General features: G+C 40.5%; 1 protein-coding gene across 5 annotated transcripts in view; it reads left to right on the forward strand.

Annotated features, from left to right (window-relative positions):
* The first annotated feature begins 5,094 nt into the window (after positions 1–5,094).
* The window catches only part of LOC120098497 (uncharacterized), a 70,546-nt gene continuing 53,309 nt past the window's right edge, over positions 5,095–22,331 (forward strand). For 3 of the 5 annotated variants that reach the window (XM_063278754.1, XM_039098084.2, XM_039098085.2), the window contains exons 1-2: positions 5,095–5,738; positions 10,622–11,586. In XM_063278754.1, coding sequence (XP_063134824.1) covers positions 11,542–11,586 — 45 coding nt within the window. In that variant the 5' untranslated portion in view covers positions 5,095–5,738; positions 10,622–11,541. Of the gene's footprint in view, positions 5,739–10,621; positions 11,587–22,331 lie in introns of those variants that run through there. The other 2 variants (XM_063278752.1, XM_063278753.1) reach the window with 1 other exon arrangement.

The following is a 22,331-nucleotide window of genomic DNA, read 5'->3' on the forward strand; positions in this document are numbered from 1 at the left end:
CTCATACCAATATTATCCAAACTATTCCACAAAATTGAAACAGATGGAGCCCTACCGAATTCCTTCTACGAAGCCACAATTACTCTTATACCTAAACCACACAAAGACACAACAAAGAAAGAGAACTTCAGACCAATTTCCCTTATGAATATCGACGCAAAAATACTCAATAAAATTCTGGCAAACCGAATTCAAGAGCACATCAAAACAATCATCCACCATGATCAAGTAGGCTTCATCCCAGGCATGCAGGGATGGTTTAATATACGGAAAACCATCAACGTGATCCATTATATAAACAAACTGAAAGAACACAACCACATGATCATTTCATTAGATGCTGAGAAAGCATTTGACAAAATTCAACACCCCTTCATGATAAAAGTCCTGGAAAGAATAGGAACTCAAGGCCCATACCTGAACATAGTAAAAGCCATATACAGCAAACCAGTTGCTAACATTAAACTAAATGGAGAGAAACTTGAATCAATCCCACTAAAATCAGGGACTAGACAAGGCTGCCCACTCTCTCCCTACTTATTCAATATAGTTCTTGAAGGGTTGGGGATTTAGCTCAGTGGTACAGCGCTTGCCTAGGAAGCGCAAGGCCTTAGGTTCGGTCCCCAGCTCCGAAAAAAGAACCAAAAAAAATATATATTTAGTTCTTGAAGTTCTAGCCAGAGCAATCAGACAACAAAAGGAGGTCAAGGGGATACAGATCGGAAAAGAAGAAGTCAAAATATCACTATTTGCAGATGATATGATAATATATTTAAGTGATCCCAAAAGTTCCACCAGAGAACTACTAAAGCTGATAAACAACTTCAGCAAAGTGGCTGGGTATAAAATTAACTCAAATAAATCAGTTGCCTTCCTCTACACAAAAGAGAAACAAGCCGAGAAAGAAATTAGGGAAACGACACCCTTCATAATAGACCCAAATAATATAAAGTACCTCGGTGTGACTTTAACCAAGCAAGTAAAAGATCTGTACAATAAGAACTTCAAGACACTGAAGAAAGAAATTGAAGAACACCTCAGAAGATGGAAAGATCTCCCATGCTCATGGATTGGCAGGATTAATATAGTAAAAATGGCCATTTTACCAAAAGCAATCTACAGATTCAATGCAATCCCCATCAAAATACCAATCCAATTCTTCAAAGAGTTAGACAGAGCAATTTGCAAATTCATCTGGAATAACAAAAAACCCAGGATAGCTAAAACTATCCTCAACAATAAAAGGAATTCAGGGGGAATCACTATCCCTGAACTCAAGCAGTATTACAGAGCAATAGTGATAAAAACTGCATGGTATTGGTACAGAGACAGACAGATAGACCAATGGAATAGAATTGAAGACCCAGAAATGAACCCACACACCTATGGTCACTTGGTTTTTGACAAAGGAGCCAAAACCATCCAATGGAAAAAAGATAGCATTTTCAGCAAATGGTGCTGGTTCAACTGGAGGTCAACATGTAGAAGAATGCAGATCGATCCATGCTTATCACCCTGTACAAAGCTTAAGTCCAAGTGGATCAAGGACCTCCACATCAAACCAGATACACTCAAACTAATAGAAGAAAAACTAGGGAAGCATCTGGAACACATGGGCACTGGAAAAAATTTCCTAAACAAAACACCACTGGCTTACGCTCTAAGATCAAGAATCGACAAATGGGATCTCATAAAACTGCAAAGCTTCTGTAAGGCAAAGGACACTGTGGTTAGGACAAAACGGCAACCAACAGATTGGGAAAAGATCTTTACCAATCCTACAACAGATAGAGGCCTTATATCCAAAATATACAAAGAACTCAAGAAGTTAGACTCCAGGGAGACAAATAACCCTATTAAAAAATGGGGTTCAGAGCTAAACAAAGAATTCACAGCTGAGGAATGCCTAATGACTGAGAAACACCTAAAGAAATGTTCAACATCTTTAGTCATAAGGGAAATGCAAATCAAAACAACCCTGAGATTTCACCTCACACCAGTGAGAATGGCTAAGATCAAAAACTCAGGTGACAGCAGATGCTGGCGAGAATGTGGAGAAAGAGGAACACTCCTCCATTGTTGGTGGGCTTGCAGACTGGTACAACCATTCTGGAAATCAGTCTGGAGTTTCCTCATAAAATTGGACATTGAACTGCCTGAGGATCTCTTGGGCATATACCCAAAAGATGCCCCAACATATAAAAAAGACACGTGCTCCACTATGTTCATAGCAGCCTTATTTATAATAGCCAGAAGCTGGAAAGAACCCAGATGCCCTTCAACAGAGGAATGGATACAGAAAATGTGGTACATCTACACAATGGAATATTACTCAGCTATCAAAAACAATGACTTTATGAAATTCGTGGGCAAATGGTTGGAACTGGAAAACATCATCCTGAGTGAGGTAACCCAATCACAGAAAGACATACATGGTATGCACTCATTGATAAATGGCTATTAGCCCAAATGCTTGAATTACCCTAGATCCCTAGAACAAATGAAACTCAAGACGGATGATCAAAATGTGAATGCTTCACTCCTTCTTTAAAAGGGGAACAAGAATACCCTTGGCAGGGAAGAGAGAGGCAAAGATTAAAACAGAGACTGAAGGAACACCCATTCAGAGCCTGCCCCACATGTGGCCCATACATATACAGCCACCCAATTAGACAAGATGGATGAAGCAAAGAAGTGCAGACCGACAGGAGCCGGATGTAGATCTCTCCTGAGAGACACAGCCAGAATACAGCAAACACAGAGGCGAACGCCAGCAGCAAACCACTGAACTGAGAATAGGACCCCTGTTGAAGGAATCAGAGAAAGAACTGGAAGAGCTTGAAGGGGCTCGAGACCCCATATGAACAACAATGCCAAGCAACCAGAGCTTCCAGGGACTAAGCCACTACCTAAAGACTATACATGGACTGACCCTGGACTCTGACCTCATAGGTAGCAATGAATATCCTAGTAAGAGCACCAGTGGAAGGGGAAGCCCTGGGTCCTGCTAAGACTGAACCCCCAGTGAACTAGACTGTTGGGGGGAGGGCGGCAATGGGGGGAGGGTTGGGAGGGGAACACCCATAAGGAAGGGGAGGGGGGAGGGGGATGTTTGCCCGGAAACCGGGAAAGGGAATAACACTCGAAATGTATATAAGAAATACTCAAGTTAATAAAAAAAAAAAAGTCATGCAGGGGGAGGACATGGTCAACAGACTTATCAATTCCCCCTACTGAAATGACAAATACCCAGGAAGTGTCAATAGGTTACAGGCTCTTTCTTGGTTTATCACCTCTGATAAGTTTGGCTACTGTAGAAAAATGTTTGCCACACACAACCTCTAATACATAAAGCCAAGGATGGCCCTGCCAGTTAGAGGAAGTCAGAGGAGTTCTAAGAACATAAAGTTATTCCCAGGAGCACAATTCTCTCCATGCCACTACTGTCAGATATCCCTGAATTTAAAGAAGTAATGAGAGTGAAGTGCATTGATGCCCTCCCCTAAATTAAAAAGTTTAGCCCCTCCTGATGTTGTTATTATATACACATAACATCACCAAATACACTTTCAACATAAAGGCAAGAGGTTCACAGAATAACAACATTGGCCTTGCCATATCCCCCTCTGGGGATGGAGAAACTAATGTTCTGAAATCCTTGACTTTCAGGAATTGTGATAATCATGGAAATTCAATTCCTTAGCAGATGCTCCAGTTTTTGTGGCCCTTTACTAGAAAGGCCAGCTTATGTCTGCAACACCCCCGACAGGGCTCAACTTACACTGCCCAGAACTTACTCCACATTCCCCATGACCATGTCCTGTGTCCATCACTACATTTAGATGAAAGGCCAGGTTCTTTCTGCCTCACACTTGTCTCTTCACAATCAATATTTCCTCTACCAAAGTGCATGCGAAGATGGGCAAACATGCCTGTGGATATATCCTTTGGACACTAAGAGAGAAAAATTAGGGAACTGGTTGTCACTACAACACTGGTGACATCACAGGGATTCCAAGAAGTCTCTAGGAGACAATAGAATGTCCAAGAAGGGACAGCTGATGTCACGGAGAACAGACTTTGCCTCCCTGCTTATGTTCTCCCTGTACTGAGCAAAAGCTGATGTGCCCTTTTCAGGAGCCTTCCCTGGGGCATAGCCACTGAGCACCACATGCTTCCAAAGCCAAATTTGGCTCTAGGCTTGAGTGGAAAAACCTAAGTCATTGCTATGTATCTAAATGAGTGCTTCCTCCCCAAGCCCTGAACAGAATTGTTTCATTCTATCTCAAATTCTCCTCACTCAGCAATATTACCCATTAAAAATTACTGAGAAATCACACCAGTTTGAATATGCAGCCAAAAATTCCCCATCGTATCATATACAAGTGCATGAAATCACACCCAGAAATAGCCTGCAGGGTAGGTTGCAATGTGGGTGTGTGTTATGGGTACAACCTGAAGCTTTGTGCTTAACATTTGACAGTTGCCACCAGATTCCTTAGGAGAGAGAATTGCAATCATTATGGTCCTGGCAACAATGTGGAGATCTGTTGGCAGAGGAAACGGAAATATTGGATCCACCAGTGAATGCACCCTCAGACTGAGTGTGGGGCTCTCCTCTTTGCACTTAAGTTACCAAAGCAGGATTGCTTACAGGCCTCTCTAAGCTCTAACACGCGATTCTATCTGAAAAACAAAATAGTCAGCAGCTGTGGGGGGTGCAGCCAAAGGTGTAGGATCAAGCTATAGACGTAACACAGTGGGCAGCAAGGACCTAGCACCTTTTTTTCTGGTTCCTAGGTCACCCCACAAAACGCAAAAGCATCTATCATAGTCAAAAAGGGATATTTTATTGGATGAACACAGTAATACTTATTGATCAGATTTCTAGGGCAGATTTTGGGGGCAGATCCATGGCACCAAATATTTTCCTCTTTCAACTTAAAAAGCAAAAAAAAAAGGAAGAAAAAAAGAAAAAGAAAAACACAAGAAGCAAAAGCTTCTCATATGAAGTTTGCAGTGGTCCAGTGGTCAGTTCTGATCAGCCATTTTAGATATGACAGTACATAGTGACCCTTAATTTCATGTGTCCTATATAAAGCTTTGTAAAATATTTTAATTTTAACAAACCTCATCCAGAACATACATAACGACACAGGATATGATTGCCATGTCCTTGCTGTGTATCGAGTTAATTTTCTGTGTCCTTGATTGTCAGGCATATTACAGCAACGATCTGAAATGGCTGGTAGACTTGGGAGAAAGTGGATAAAGTTATAGCTGTGGGTTACACACCTCAATTGTGAATGGCTAAGAATGTCCTCACAGTCCTTGGAGGCCCCTCCTGTAAGACTATCCTTTGGAAAGTGGAAGCAGGTTTATCTGAGCTCAGAGTGAACCTGGCGAGCATGGAAGAGGACAACATGGGGTAATTGAGACCCTGTCTAAAACCAGCACTGAAACCCACCCTTCATTCAAAGCATCATCTACCAATTCTGGAATTTTGACGATTCTCTGCCGACCAGTCTTTCATTCTGGAATGGTAGAAAAGAACTGGAAATGATCTTTCTATTCTAAGGACCTCGATCTGTCTTTCTTAGGTCCACGTTAAGAACAAATGAAATGGTTGTCACCATCTGAACAACTTACTATCACCTACTCAGCATTTCTAGCCTAATACTGTGCCTATGGCGATCTCAAGCTTCCCTGAGTGCTGCTGCCCCAGCAAGAAGAATGAGGTACTGAGGTCAAACCCCAGTGAACCTTTCAAGGGGTTAGAAGGAAGCCATCAGAGATACTCCACTTCTTTGTCCTTAGATTAAATCAAGATGATACAATGTGAATCTAGTGGGCTATTTAACCAGACATCTTTCTGGCAACACAACCTATCTGAGTTCATTGCTTGGCAGGATTCATGCCCCACCATCCTAGATGTTTCTTGATACATGGCTGCCAAGGGCCAGGTTTCCTGAGTTTTGTTCTTTATAGAATGGGGTGTAGTCAATCACTGTTGCCTGTGTAAGAAATGACAAATATCTATAACAACTGACCACACTGTTCTTGTGTGTATAAGTACAGTAGTGGAAAACCAGCATTACTGAGGAGTGGGAAAGCAGCACTGTGTCCTGGTCTTTCTGTGCAATATCTGGCTCACAGACGGCTGGGCCAAACCTTGAGTTCCTCTGTAGAAACAGAGTGAGGTTGAATGGGCACTGAGCCGGCTGAGCAACACAGCTGAGGCTTCTCAATTCCAGCAACAAACACACATTTTTCCCATCTTAACAGCTTCTTTTAGGTCTTGTCCCCATACCTAGCTTAACCGCGCCAATTTTATTACATGCCAGTCAGCTGTTTCATATAGTTGATGTAATATGCCTCCACATCATGGATTCCAAAAAAGAAAAAAAAAACTGAAACTGAGCAGGGTGATGCTGGTCAATGTCTAGTGTATTGCGGGCCCTGCGTACAATCACAAATAACCAGGACACAGGGGATGCAGAGAAAAGGCAGAAGCATCTGCGCGTAGTTGCAAGCTTTATTAATCCTTATGTAGACATGAATATGAATTACCTCAATTTTCCTTTTAGCAAGATATAATAAGATCGTTATTCCCGTGATACCAGGAACAGCCGAGGCAAGACTAAGCAAAGAAATAAGACTAAGCTAAGGCTTCTTCTTAAAATATCTGTATAGCAAATACCTCCCTTCCTCGTATCACAATATACTTGTCATAACCCAGAGAGCATGAGAGCTGCTTCCACAGAAACAGGACATAGTACAACAGAGTGTAAGGTAAAGTGAGAAAAAATATTTTCTTCTCAAGGGCAGCATTCCAGCCCCTGCTTGCATCTGTCACCAGTCTTTACTTGATTCTGTCTGGGAACTGTATCTCAATGACTCCACAATTTCTTTCTTATTTCTTTTGTTTTAAAAGTAACACTTTCTATGCCATAGCTAAATGTCTTTGAAGGGGTTTAATCATGCAAAAAGAAAGCAACATAATTATAATGTACACCATATTACAGCAAAACTAGCTCCTCCCATGCTATGGAAAATACTTTGTTGCCAAGCTTTAGGATCTAATCTTGTCAACTGAACATCCAATAATTTAGCTATTTTTCTCAGGGGTAGTATCTTCTAGTTGTTTACCAAAAGATGTTCAAATATCATATTTCAAGGTATTCATTACTTTTGTAGCACTATCATTACCTTCTAAACAGACTTTTAATTAACATTTAACCATGTTCTGTATCGTTATACATATTTTAGTAACAGAAAAAGTTGTAGAATTCCAATCACATTTTAAATCGACATATTTTTCAGTAGATAACATCTTTCCAGCCAACCATTTTACTGTTTGTTTTAAGGCATCTACTTAATGTTGAAGTCTAGAATCAATTTTAGTTTGCTTTATCTATTGTCCAAGTGAATCTTTATGCCAATCTTTAACAAAATGCTTTGTCTGAAGAGATGTTTTTAATGTTATATCGGAAACTGCTGGCAAAGGAGCAATGGTAGTAAGGCTTAAAATAGTAGCTACAGTAACTCCAATCATCCTTTTACTTCTCTTCAACAGAGTATTAAAAAATTTAATAATCACATGATGAAGAGAATTTTGAGACCAATGACGTCTCAAATTAACAGGCCTCTATACATATAATTTTTGTTGAATAATCATAATAGAATCTTGACTTATATTAAACTAAATAGGTTAGTTAATACATGAATACAAACTACGGTAAATACAAGCAAATCCATTAACAAAATAAAATCTACCTATTAAAAACAAATATGGCATAGGAATACAAGTAGTAACCTTTTCTTTCATAAATGTGATAAAAATTATATTGAGAGGCAAATTGAGCAGTCTGTGAAAGTCTTCCATTAGCAAGGACAACTTCTTTTAATGTAGCGGCAGTCTTCCACCAATGAGTTTGGAATGCAGTAGGTTCTTCCACAGAGGCCAGTCGATTATCAGCAATGTCACCATCTCCCCATTCCATCAGCAAGGATCCATTAAGGCATTCATTCTTCTCTCAGTGCACCTGGTGACATTTGACAAATCACAAGTGGTAACATTTCATTCTGAACATGTATTAATAAATTAGCCATAAGGACCCCAATTTATCCATTTATCTTGAATAATTTTTCCAAATGTGCCAAGGCAATTTTTCCAAATGTATGGATGATATTTTAAGCCTATATAAGTAAATTGAGCACAAATAGGATATACTGGCTCACTAACCAATGTAATGTTATTCCAACTTTGGTTTATAAACCATGCTGTCAATTGCTGTAGATGAGTCCTGGAGGCTGTAACATTTATTCCCGGTAATAGCCAATTTTGATAACCCATTTGTAGGTATGGTCTTTGTCCTAAACACAAAGGCATCTTTGACCGACATAAGTAAAATCATACAAAGCTCCATCGTGTCTATTCAAATAAGTCAAATTATTCCAAGGAGATGATAAAATGCTTAGAATGGTGTATAAAACCACATCTGTTTTCCCCCCAAGTAGCAGGCTCAAATAAAGGTGGATAAGGAATATAAGCCCAATAACTCACATTGGCCTTAGCAGAAGATACTGTGAGTAAAGCACACATTGCTAAAAATAAGCCCTGTCCATAAGCCCCCAACCCCTCCCCCTCCCCATACGGGTATTCCCCCCATTCACCCCCCCTTAACCCCCATATTCCCCTGCACTGGGGGTCCAACCTTGGCAGAACCAGGGGCTTCCCCTTCTTGTTGGTGCCCCAACAAGTCTATTCTCTGGTACATATGCAATTAGAGCCCTGGGTCAGTTCATGTATAGTCTTTGGGTAGTGTTTTAGTACCTGGAAGCTCTGGTTGTTTGGCATTGTTGTTCTCTTGGGGTTGCAACCTGTTCAGTTCTTTCAATCCTTCCTCTAATTCCCCCAAAAGGAGTCCTATTCTCAGTTCAGTGGTTCGCTGCTACCATTGACCTCTGAATTGGACATGCTCTGGATGTGTCTCTCAGGAGAGATCTATATCTGGTCCCTTTCAGCTTGCACTTTTCAACTTCAGCAAAGTGTCAGGGTATAAAATTAACTCAAACAAATCAGTAGACTTCCTCTACTCAATGTAGCTGGGTTAACTGGATTCCTGTGAGGGTAGGGCGAGGTTCTTATCAGTACGTGCTTGGATCCATCTCCTGGGTAACCAGAATTGTCTCCCGTCCAGTAATCAGACAAACCCTATCCCCTCCCTAAATACAGTAATGTCCCTTCCTGCCATTCAGCATCTCGGGCAATTTTTATCCATACTGGCTGTTTCATGCCTTCGGGGGAAGTTCAATAAAGTGTCTATCTGATCTTGATAAAATTTTACCTTGTGGTAAATTAAGAAAATTAATAACAAATAATGTTTGTGCCAATACAACTCTGGAATTAGTCTGTAAACTCCATTCAAGCTGTATAAGGTCATCTCTTTTCCTCGTTTTTAAATTTTTTAATTTGTGTTTCAAGGTATGGTGTGCTCTTTTAACTACAGCTTGTCCTTGGGGATTATATTCTGTACCAGTAATGTGTATAATATGATACTGTTGACAAAATTGATATTGTAGTAAGAAATATATGCTGGTCCGTTATCAGTTTTCATTTTAGATGTTAGTCCCATAGCAGCAAAAGTTCCCAATAGATGTTGTATATCATGAGCAGTGTGTTCTCCCGGCAATGGTGTAACCCATACAAATTTTAAAAAAGTATCTATGCTTACATGTACATATGAAAAGAAACCATCTTCAGAAATATGAGTTACATCCATCTGCCAGGATTTATTAGGTTCTATTCCCCTGATATTAATTTCAGATGGAATACATTTTATATGTAAAGACTTACAAATAGGACAGTTAGCAATAATTTGTTTGGTGTGAGAATAGGGAATCGTATTTAATATGTAAGTATCCTGCATTGGCATGATTATGACTATGTTCTTCTTCTGGGCTAGCAAATGCCACTAATTGATCTACCATATGATTGCCAAATATTAAAGGTCTTGGCAATTTTAAATATGATATAATATGTGTAATAAATATTCTAGAATTTCATAATAACAACAATCCTTTAATATGTGAAAATAACGTATTTAATATAGGCTTAGATATAGAAATAACAGCAGTTGCAATATTCTGTACTATTCCTACAAGATAAGCTGAATCAGCTATAATATTTGCATCATGAGTAAAATCCTGTATTACATTAATTACTGTTAATAATTCATTTTGTTGTACTGACCCAAAAGAAGATTCCTGTACCCCAAATTTATCTTTGGTCCAATAAGCAACATCAGTAAACACAATAATGGTGGATGGTAATTCAGTACATTTATATTTGGCAAAACTGGAGAAGGTACCTCATTACCTAAACTATATTAGTCTAAAATTTTGTACCTACATCACTTTCTACCACCTTTTAAGCTTTTATAACCTCTATCTATCATAACTTGCATTTATTAGCCATAATACATCTTCTGAGACCAAAAGTACTTTTGTTCATTCTAGACAATTTAAAGGTTTATGTCTTTCATCTTTATAATTTTACAGCTCTTTTGTGAACAAGTTTTTTTCTTTCTCTCTCTCTCTTTTTTTTTTTTTTTTTTAGCTTCCATCAAAAGATTATTTTTGCTCTGATCTGGAGAAGGATCCAAGGGTGGAGTGCAGACATGAGAGAAGTGTATGTGAATGAAGTTGAGCTGCAGGATGTGATATTCACAGAGAACAAATAAGTTAAAAAACAAGAAATGAGCACAGTGGGGATAAAGCAGCGAATGCTTGGCATGGAGAGGTTTGGCAGTGGACTGGGCATTTGTTTGTGTGTGGGGGGAGTGGGGTGCGGGTGCGGTTCTGGAGTGGGTAAGGATGGTGCCTGTTCTGCTCCTTCCAGCGAAACTCCTCGGTCCTCTCCCCTCCCTCCTCTGCTCTGCCTCCACCTCCAACTGCCATAACTGCCTCCTACCACAGCAGCGGCTTCTGGGCATCCACCTCTTTCTGGTCAGGCTCTTCTGTGCGCTCCGGGGTGGTCCCGGGCGCTGGTCAGGCCATGCACACTCTCCTGGCATCCCCATCGTGGCTCAGGTTTTATGGCGCCAGAGCGCGTGGCGCGGGTGTGTGGGTGCTGGGGTGGGCTGTCCGATCACCCCGCTTTCTGGGCCTCCCATGTCCACCCTGGTCCTGTCCAGATACTGAGCTGTCACGTTCCTGCACGACGGGGAACAAGTTTTCTGATTCTCAGAACAAGAAAAGTTTAAGACTAAACTGTCCCATCTTCAACCCCCTCTGAGACCCGCGTAGGAGAAACGTTGCCTGAATAAACAGGAAATTCAGAGCAAACAGCTTCCAAGTCTAAAGAAATGACAGAAAATGTAGGCTACCCTGACCGACAGTCAGCAAACATTCCTGTGTCAATGTGGCATCCGCCTTCAACTGTCAGGGCCAGGAGCTCTGACTAACAATCCTTTGAAGCAGGTCACTTGAAGGACTATCCTAGGTTTTTCTCCATAAACTGGGACAATAGACTTCACCATGATCCACTTCTCCAGTCTGGACAGCTTTCTGGCAGCAGTAGAGGTAAGTGGGTAGTTTTTCACCCAATGGCCGTTTTGCTACATTTGAAGGAAACTCCAGGTAGGGCTCTTTAGTCCCCATCATCTTCTTCAGAATAAGCTGGGGGCACTGCCAGGAGTTGGTGTCTCTCAGTGTGAAAAGCCTTTAGATATAAGGACATCATAATTGCCATACTCTTCAGATCTCTAAAGGATTTGAGAACCACCTTTGTATGTAAAGTCTATCTCAGTGGACAAATGGTTCTTTTTTTCAAGTGATTTACTTTCTGCTGAACACTGAAAGCATAAACAGGAAGCTAGATAAAGTTAATTTCTGTACCTAACTAAACTAGTACCTAACATGACTAGAAGACTGATTATTCATAGTTGGCAAACTACTAGCTTGCATTCCTTAATTATCCATAGCAGTGTACAATAGTAGCTTTTACAGAATTAGAACTTTACACCACATTGTAAATAAGTTGCATATGCATATACCTTAAACAGTTGAATCATTTATGCAAGTAAATTTAAATTCTATCATCATACAAATCTACATCATGCCATCCGAAAATATTTGAGACTTGGTGTTGCTTTCTAGTATAAAAAGAGAATTATCCATGCTCTTTGTCATTTCAGCCCCTTTCCCCTGCTTTCCCCCAACACTGGATAGCAGAGAAAAGGGATTGAGGAGAGAAAGAGAAAGGAAGAAAGGCATCCCTGACTCTAATCTTCACTCTTTCCTCACTGAGCAAGGTCAGTAACAACTTACAACCAACCCACTAAATGACAATAACCATCTACAGCCCACTGAATGACAAATAACCACCCACTCGTCCCTCCTCTTGAGAATGAGGGTGTCGGGTTCTTTTAAAGTGTTTCCTGTAGTCTGTGGGGTGACAACACCACATAGGGACCCTACAATGATTGGGATATTGGCCAAATCCTGGGAGAGCTTGCAGTTTCATATGCTCTCCAGCCCCTGGAAGAGCAGGGATTGACTGAAGTCCTAGCTAAATTAACAACTGAGAACACAGACACACCTTCATAACATTTGAGGAAGGTCACCCCGATATCTACCCCTTGAAATTTGCTCAAAAAATTAGTCAGTTGCTTTTTTATTTAGCTTCAGGTAACTTTTTAGTATATGGGCAGAAAAGTTTCTTTGCAAAATAATGTTAATGGCCTCTAAGCCAGTCACCAATAGAGTTCCTGCCCTCTTTTGAAGTCTCATCAGAGAGGCTCTACTGTCCACAATACTCACAACACTTATGTCTCCCATGTGGCAAACTAAAATGGGCTGTTAAGATCTGCTTAAATAATTCAACAGTTTTCCCAATCCAAATTATTCCACCCTCTTCCAAACAAAACAAAACAAAACAGCAAAAAACAGGTTCCTCACAAAAACAACTCCACTCACTCCAGTACCAGTTTATATATTAGTCACATTTCTCTTACTGCAGAAAAATACCAGGACCAAAAACAACTCAAGGAAGAAATTATCACTTTTCACTATGGTTCCAAAGGAATCTACTCTGGACAGAGAAGGCATTGCGTAATAACAGAAGCAGGAACCAGGGAAATCACATTTTATCTGTACATGGGAAGCAGAGATGGGCCACAGAGAGTGTGGTGAGGCCATAAAACTTCAAAGCTTGTCCTAGGTGATGTAATTCTTCCAGCAAAATTCGACCTCCAAATTTGTTTCATTACCTACACAAATAGTGCCACCAACTGGGGGCCAAGTGTTCAAATACATGAGCCTACAGGAAAAATTTCCCAGTCAAACTACCACAATTATTATAAGTTGCACCCTTGTGATTTTGTCCCATGCCTTAGAATTCCTGTGCGGGGAATTTGATTCTTAGTTGAGTAATATTGCAAAGTAGGGTCTGATGAAATATTCAGGTTATGGAGTTCTGCTCTAATAAATGACTATTGTTCTGACTCAAAAAATTATGAGAAGTTTGTGTCTGGAATTATTGTTTCCAGGTACTTGGGGTGTAATTCAAGAACTATAATAATAATGTACAAATTACAAAGTAGAAGAGAAAATTCACTCAAAGGAAATACATAGTAGAGATGAGAAGTAACTGCAAGTGGGGCACATGAGTGAGAAAGTACTCAGGGCTGTTACTATTATTTGGAGCTTCCTCAAATGGGATTGAAGAAAGTGTGTTGGGCCCTACCTTGGTGTTTCCCTTCCCCCTCGCTGAGCCTTTTAGCCTGCTATAGCAAGAAGTTATTTACACCCTTGGCAGCTGCTCTCAGTACTGATTTGGGCCCAGGACTTTCCATGGCACCCTTCTCCCTCACCGAGCCTTTCAGCTTGTTGTGATTAAGAAATTGTTTATGCCCCTGATTTGGGCCCGGGACTTTACACAACACAGTTTTCCTGTTTTCCTGTTTTCCTGGTTGGGGATTTTCACCTGCTTTATTGTTTTTCCACAGCTTTTGCCTCAGGTATATAAGGAGATCTCAGTAAAGCCTTGGGGACACTCTTCTGAAAACGGGTGACCTGTGTATGGGTTTTCTTTCAATCCCGCAGACCTCACACTGGCGGTGTAGGCGTCGTCAAAAATGTATTTGATTATTGATTATCGTAACACTACAGGTTCTGTTTTTTTTATTTCAAACTTTTTAAAACTTAAAATACTTTGTAAAATACAACTGGTTCTTAAGAGAAACACCCCAGTTCTTCATTGTCTTTGCTTTTCATTTTCAGTCGTTTGAATCTGGCAATAAAATCTGTAGTATCCTCTGGTGAGGATATGGAACAAGGGAATATTCCTCCATTACTGGAGGGAGTGCGAACTTGTACAAACACTTTGGAAAACAGTAAGTTTCTCAGAAAATTGGGACTAGATCTACCTCAAGACAAAGCAATTGCACTCCTGGCCACATATCTAAAGGAAAACCACTGACCAACAATTGCAAAAGAGGAAACCTACATCTGGTGATAGAATTTGTATTTCATAGAATATGTGTCTAGGAAATTATTGTTACGGTTCTCCTGTTGTAGGTTAACCCCACTTAAGTTCCTTTTACATATGTATATATTATAAAATAAGTAAATAGGACACTTTTTAAGGTTTTTGTGCTATTTATAACTCCCCATATTCTCCGATCTACCATGCACACTCATTTCCTACCCCATTTAACACTTCCTGTCCTATTGTTCCCTTTCCATTGGGTATTCCAATTTAAAGGTAGATAATCAGAGAGCCAGTTACTGTGACAAGGTCAAATATATTTTCATCATTTCTTCCATTAGATTTAGGGTGTCAGGTCTCATTTTAAGTTCTTGATCCACTTGGAGTTGATCAAGATAAGGATCTAGTTTTATTCACTTACATGTAGCTTCACAGTAGGACCTGCAGCATTTGTTGAACATGGCCTTTTGCAATAATTTTCAACCTTCATAATGACACTTTATTACAGTTCTTCCTGTTGTGGTAACCAAAACACAACTACAAAGTTATTTTTTTGTTAAGTCATAACAGCAATTTTGCTACTGTTTTGAATTGTGGTATAAATATCCTATCTACCATGTATCTCTTATGTGAGCTCCCCCTGAAGTGGTTGCAACCCACAGGTTGAAAACTGCTGCGTGTGTGTGTGTGTGTGTGTGTGTGTGTGTGTGTGTGTGTGTGTTGTGTGTTGGGGAGCAGGTATTGTTTGTTTGTTTTGTTTGTTTGTTTTGCCTCTTTGTCAAAACCCATATGGTGATAAGAACATAGGCTAATATCTGGTTCTTCAATTTTATTCCATTAAGCATTGTGTCTGTTCTTATGATATTAGCATGATGTTTTGTTTTGTTTTTTACTATGGCTCAAAATTAACTTGAAATTATTAAGCATTTTACTGTCTTATTATTTAGGAGTATCTGGGTTACCCTACTCATTTGTGCTTTCATATGTGTTTTGAGATTTTTTTTCAATTCCATGAGCTGTGAATTGGAGTTATGACGCGATGGATTTAAGCCTGTAGATTGATTCTGGTAGGATTAGATATGACAATATTAATCATACTGATAGAGGAAAATGAGAGGTCTCTCCATTATCTGGTTTCTTCCATTTTTCTTCTGTTTCTTCCTGTTTTCATTGTAACAATTCTCACTTCCTTAGTTAGATTCATTACAAGATTTTTAAGGCTATTCTGAATGGATTTGTTTTCATGGTATCTTTGTTGATATTTATTGTTGGTATACAGGAATTCTACTGATTTTAATGTGTCAATTTTGCCTCCTTATGAGTGGGCCATGAGCTGTAGGAGTTTTCTAGAGGAATCGTAGTGGCCTTTATATATGGATCACATCACCTGCAAATAAGAATACTCTGACTGCTTTCTTTCATATTGACATATTGTCATATTGTCTTTCTATTGTCATATTGTTTTAGATAAGACTTCACATACTAGTAGAATTAGATGAAAAGAGTGGACATCTACGTCTTATTTAAGTGGAAATGCATTAAGATTTTACCCAGATAGGATACTCTTGGCCTTGTATATTGTCTTTATAACGTTAAGTTATATCTTCTCCATATCACAGATTCTCCAGGACCTTTTCAGGAATTGCTGTGAGATTTTGCAAAAGATATTGTCTTGGGTATAGTTTAGCTCGTGTCTGGGAGTTTTCCTTCTATTATCCTCTGTTGTGCTTTTTTTAGAGAAAAATAGTGCTTAAATTTGGTTTTGTCATGGAATATCTTTGGTTTCTCCATCTATGGTGATTGAGAATTGTGCAGGGTGTTATAGCCTCGGCTGATATTTTGGATCTCTTAGGGTCTGCATTACATCTGCCCAAGATTTTCTGGCTTTTAGAGTCTCTGTTGAGAAGTCTGGTGTAATTCAGATAGGTCTGAATTTATTTGTTACGTGGTCTTTATCCCTTACCCCTTTTAAAATTCTTTCTTCGTTATGTGCATTTCATGTTCTAATTATAATGTGAACGGAGGAAGTCTTTTCTGGTCTAATTAATTTGGCGATCTGTAGGCTTGTTTTATGTTTAGGGCCTTTTGTTTCTTTACCTTTTATTTGTTTGTTTTGTTTCCCCAACTTTTTCTTTCTTTTCTTTTTCAATTAGATATATTTCTTTATTTACATTTCAAGTGTTATTCCCTTTCCCGGTTTCTGGTCCATAAACCCCCTATTCCCTCTCCCTCCCCCATAAGGGTATTCTTTCTCCATCCTTCCCCCTTTACCACTCCCCCCTCCAACATTCCCCTGCACTGGGGGTTCAACCTTGGCAGGACAAAGGGCTTCCCCCTCAGCTGGTGACCAACAAGGCTATTCTCTGCTACATATGGAGTTGGAGTCAGTCCATGTACATAGTATTTGGGTAGTGGTTTAGTCCCTGAAAGATCTTGTTGGTTGGCATTATTGATCGTTATGGGGTTACAAGCCACTTCAGCTCTTCAATCCTTTCTCTAATTCCTGCAGTGGGAGTCCCGTTCTCAGTTCAGGTAGTTGATGCTAGTGTTCGCCTCTGTATTTGACATGCTCTGCTTGTGTCTCTCAGGGGAGATCTATATCCATTTCCTGTCAGCATGGGCTTCTTAGCTTCATCTATCTTATCTAGTTTTAGTGGATATGTATGTATATATATATATCCATTCATACATGTACATACATATATATACATATATACACATATATATACATATATATGGGCTTCATGTGGGGCAGGCTCTAAATGGCCATTCCTTCACTCTCTGCTCTAAATTTTGCCTCCATATCCCCTCCTATGGATATTTTTGTTCTTGTTTTTAAGAAGGAGTAAAGCATCTGCAGCATATGGTCATCCTTCTTCTTGAGCTTCATATGGTCTGTGGATTGCATCTTGGATAATTCGAGCGTTTGGGCTAATGTCCACTTATCAATGAGTACATACCAGGTATGTTCTTCTGTGATTGGTTACCTCACTCAGGATGATATTTTCTAGCTTATTCCATTTGCCTATGAATTTCATGAAGTCATTGTTTTTGATTGCTGAATACTATTACATTCAGAAGATGTACCGTATTTTCTGAATCCATTCATCTGTGGAAGGTCATCTGGGATCTTTTCATCCTCTGGCTATTGTAAATAAGGCTGCTTTAAACATAGTGGAGCATGTTTCTTTGTTGTGTGTTGGAGCATCATTTTGTGTATTGGGTATTTGCCAGGAGAGGTATGTGCTGCTGAGAGACACAGCCAGAATATGACAAATACATAGGCGAATGCCAGCAGCAAACTACTGAACTGAGAACGGGATCTCCGTTGAAGGAATCAGAGGAAGGACTGAAAGAGATTGAGGGGGCTTGAGACCCCATATGAACAGCAATGCCAACCAACCAGAGCTTCCAGGGACTAAGCCACTACTCAAAGACTATACATGGACTGACCATGGGCTCCAACCGAATAGGTGGCAATGAATAGCCTAGTAAGAGCATCAGTGGAAGGGGAAGACCTTGATCCTGCCAAGGATAAACCCCCAGTGAACGTGATTGTTGGGGGGAGGGTGGTAATGGGGGGACAATGAGGAGGGGAAAACCCACATAGAAGGGTAGGGGGAGGGGTTAGGGGGATGTTGGCCTGGAACCCAGAAAAGGGAATAAGAATTGAAATGTAAATAAGAAATGCCCAACTTGATAAAGATGGAGGAAAAAAACTTGTTTCCTAATATGACTTTGACAGTCATTATCTCTGTGGTTTAATACTGATGCTATATGGTAAGAAAAACTGAGGCACATGGTTCTCAATTAGGATTACTTCTATATTCCTTTGTGAAAGTTGTCATTTTTTCTGCAGCTCTACAACAATGAGTGTATTTTACTCAATATCTGGTCCACACAATCAATAAGAAATGTGTGTTGTGGACTGATATAGACTAGGAGGAGCAGAACACATGACAGCATGGATAGAGTATGGCAGTGATTACATCATAAACTGTGTCCATAAAAAGAAAGTCACAGTATCCCCACAAAAGACACTATCACCCTGTGTAACCCTTGGTGGCTTTGAATTCACTATTTAGCCCATGTTCCCTCGAACATGCAAAGATCCAATTCTAGATGTCAGTTCTAAGTCTATAGGACAGGGAAGGACTATTGAATAACGAAGAGGGTCTTAAGAGTCAAGAGGTACAAATCAATTTTTATTCACAAGGAATATAATTTACAAAAAACAATCTTTAATGAACAACTAAAGTGTTATCAAAAATGAAAAAAGTAACAGGAATATATAACTATAAAACAACAAAAAGCAAACTTCAATGAAAATCATAACCAAAAATATTTCTTAACAACATTTTCTTAATGAACGTTTAGAAGCACAGTTGTACTGCTGTTTCTCCTCTAGGACACAAGATGTCAAGGAAGTCCCCTCAGTTGTCTCTCAAATGGTGTTGTGGGGACGAGAAAGGGAGAAAGACCTAAATCACACAGGCAGGCATAATGATACATAAATTTAGGGTTTCTAAACATTGAGGAAAAAACTGAGATGAGGAACATTCACCCAAAAAAGGCTTTGGCACTTGACGATGGTCGTCAGCAGGGAACTCCTGAGAAAGAAACTCATTCTTCAGGTGGCCGTCTTCCTGGGATGTGTCCTATTCCATCTCTCCTGCATCTCTGAGACCTGGGAGAAGAAGGCAGCTATTAAGACGCTGATTTGGTGGGAACACACATACCAGCCGTCAAGTTGCTGCCTTCTATCCCTTCATGAAGCTGCATGAGACAGAAAACATTGATCTTTTAACTGAAATCATTGCTGATATCTCTGCAGGCTGGGGAAGATCACGAGCAACCCTCACAGTAATGTGGGATAACAAGCTGCTACTCAGACTTCTACCAGTGCAAACCAAGAACGGGGAAATGGGAAGAGACCTAATTGGGTTGAAGGAAAAAAGGAGAAGGCCACATGATACCCAGATCAAAGCCAATGACAAGGACTCATTTGCCATTTGCACTTGGTTCTTATCCCTGCAAGTTGCTTCCAACCATTACAGGACTCCTGTATGATGTGGAGAAAGAGGAACACTCCTCCATTGTTGGTGGGATTGCAGACTGGTACAACCATTCTGGAAATCAGTCTGGAGGTTCCTCAGAAAATTGGACATTGAACTACCTGAGGATCCAGCTATACCTTTCTTGGGCATATACCCAAAAGATGCCCCAACATACAACAAAGACACTATTTTCATAGCAGCCTTATTTATAATAGCCAGAAGCTGGAAAGAACCCAGATGCCCCTCAACAGAGGAATGGATACAGAAAATGTGGTACATCTACACAATGGATTATTACTCAGCTATCAAAAACAATGACTTTATGAAATTCATAGGCAAATGGATGGAACTGGAAAATATCATCCTGAGTGAGGTAACCCAATCACAGAAAATCACACATGGTATGCACTCATTGATAAGTGGATCTTAGCCCAAATGCTCGAATTACCAGATGCACAGAATACATGACACTCAAGAAGGATGATCAAAATGCGAATGTTCACTCCTTCTTTAAAAGGGGAACAAGAATACCCTTGGGAGTGGAAAGGGAGTTAGGGTTAGGGTTAGGGCTGAAGGAACACACATTCAGAGCCTGCCCCACATGTGGCCCATACATATACAGCCACCCAATTAGACAAGATGGATGAAGCAAAGAAGTGCAGGCTGACAGGAACCAGATGGAGATCTCTCCTGAGAGACACAGCCAGAATACAGCAAATACATAGGTGAATGCCAGCAGCAAACCACTGAACTGAGAACGGGACCCCCGTTGAAGGAATCAGAGAAAGGACTGGAAGAGCTTGAAGGGGCTCGAGACCCCATATGAACAACAATGCCAAGGAACCAGAGCTTCCAGGGACTAAGCCACTACCCAAAGACTATACATGGACTGACCCTGGACTCTGACCTCATAGGTAGCAATGAATAGCCTAGTAAGAGCACCAGTGGAAGGAGAAGCCCTTGGTCCTGCTAAGACTGGACCCCCAGTGAATGTGATTGTTGGGGGAAGGCAGTAATGGGGGGAGGATGGGGAGGGGAACACCCATATATTAGGGGAGGGGGAGGGGCTAGGGGGATGTTGGCCTGGAAACCGGGAAAGGGAATAGCAATCGAAATGTAAATAAGAAATACCCAAGTTAATAAAGAAAAAAATCAGAAATGAAATGAGGAACATAACAATAGACTCCGAGCAAATTCCAAAATCATTAGTTCTTACTCCCAAGGACTTTACGCCAGAAAACAGAAATATTTATTGGATATTGTTGATTTTCTAGACAGATTACAGTTATCAAAGTTAAATCCAGATCTGGGAAGGTATCTGAATTATACCCCTAAGAAAATAGATACAGTCATTAAAGGTTGCGTACATTATATATTATATTGCTTCCCTTTTGCATGATTAAACCCCTTCGAGGACATTTAAAAGTGTCACTTTTAAAACAAAAGAACAAAGAAAGAAATTGTGGAGTCATTGAGATACAGTTCCCAGACAGGATCAAGTAAAGACTGGTGACAGATGCAAGCAGGGGCTGGAATGCTGCCCTTGAGAAAATGTTTTTTCTCACTTTACCTTACACTATGTTGTACTATGTCCCATTTTTGTAGAAACGGCTCTCATGCTCTCTGGGTTATGACAAGTATATTGTGATACTAGGAAGGGAGGTATTTGCTATACAGATATATATATTTTTATTAGTGTGTTACATACACTCTGAGGGAAGCTTTTATGAATTCTCTTGAGGGACCCTGCATCTCCAACCATAGAATGATACCTCTTAAGTCCTACAACTATAGGACACCATCAGAGTCAGCACCTGATGAGGGAATGCAAATTTCTACTGACTCCACCCAAACTTTGGTTGAAAAGCCAAAGCTGGGCCTGTGCACTCACTGGTGTGCAGCCATGGACAGGCTTACTTCCTCCTCCCTGCTGCTGATTGTCCCTGCATGTGAGTGCCAAGGGTCTCTAAGGGATGAACTTTTCTATCCTCAACTGTTCCAACCTTTCATTTTCCCCCTTCCATTCTCCAAAGATGTCCTATCCCAGGTTGCTCTGAGAGAGTCTTGCCCTGGGATATTGCAGCCCTCCCAGACTCTCAGTATGACTTCCTCTTTCTCTGGGTTTTCACTGAGCACTTCTGCTATGGGTGTCAGCTGATTTGTCAGGTTTCAGGGAAGGGTCTAGAGTGGCTGGCAACCATTTTGTGGGATGACGATATGGTCTATAACCCATCTCTGAAAAACCGGCTCACAATCTCCAAGGACAGCTCCAACAACTGAGCATTCCTCAAGATCACCAGTGTGGACACTGCAGATACTGCCACATACTACTGTGCTCGGAGAGCACACTGACACAGCCTCAGTTTTCATCTGGACAGTATTTCAGGCTGGTTCTCAGCTCTGTTCCTTCCTATTTTATCATAAGAGAGTATGTTCACAGCTTTCCGTCTGTCCTCTGTGCTTTCCTGTTTGATCTTAGGTTGAGATGTTTCTATTCCTGTTTTTCACCCTAAGTCTCTATTAAGATGTTTTTTTTCTTTATTAACTTGAGTATTTCTTATTTACATTTCGATTGTTATTCCCTTTCCTGGTTTCTGGGCCAACATCCCCCTCCCCCCTTCCCCCTCCCCTTCTATACGGGTGTTCCCCTCCCCATCCTCCCCCCATTACCGCCCTCCCCCCAACAATCACATTCACTGGGGGTTCAGTTAGCAGGACCAAGATCTCACTATATATAGTGATAGCTGGCCTAGAACTCGGTAGGCCATATTGGCCTGGAG

This window comes from Rattus norvegicus, chromosome 19 (genome assembly GCF_036323735.1).
Source record: "Rattus norvegicus strain BN/NHsdMcwi chromosome 19, GRCr8, whole genome shotgun sequence".
NCBI classification, from domain to species: domain Eukaryota; kingdom Metazoa; phylum Chordata; class Mammalia; order Rodentia; family Muridae; genus Rattus; species Rattus norvegicus.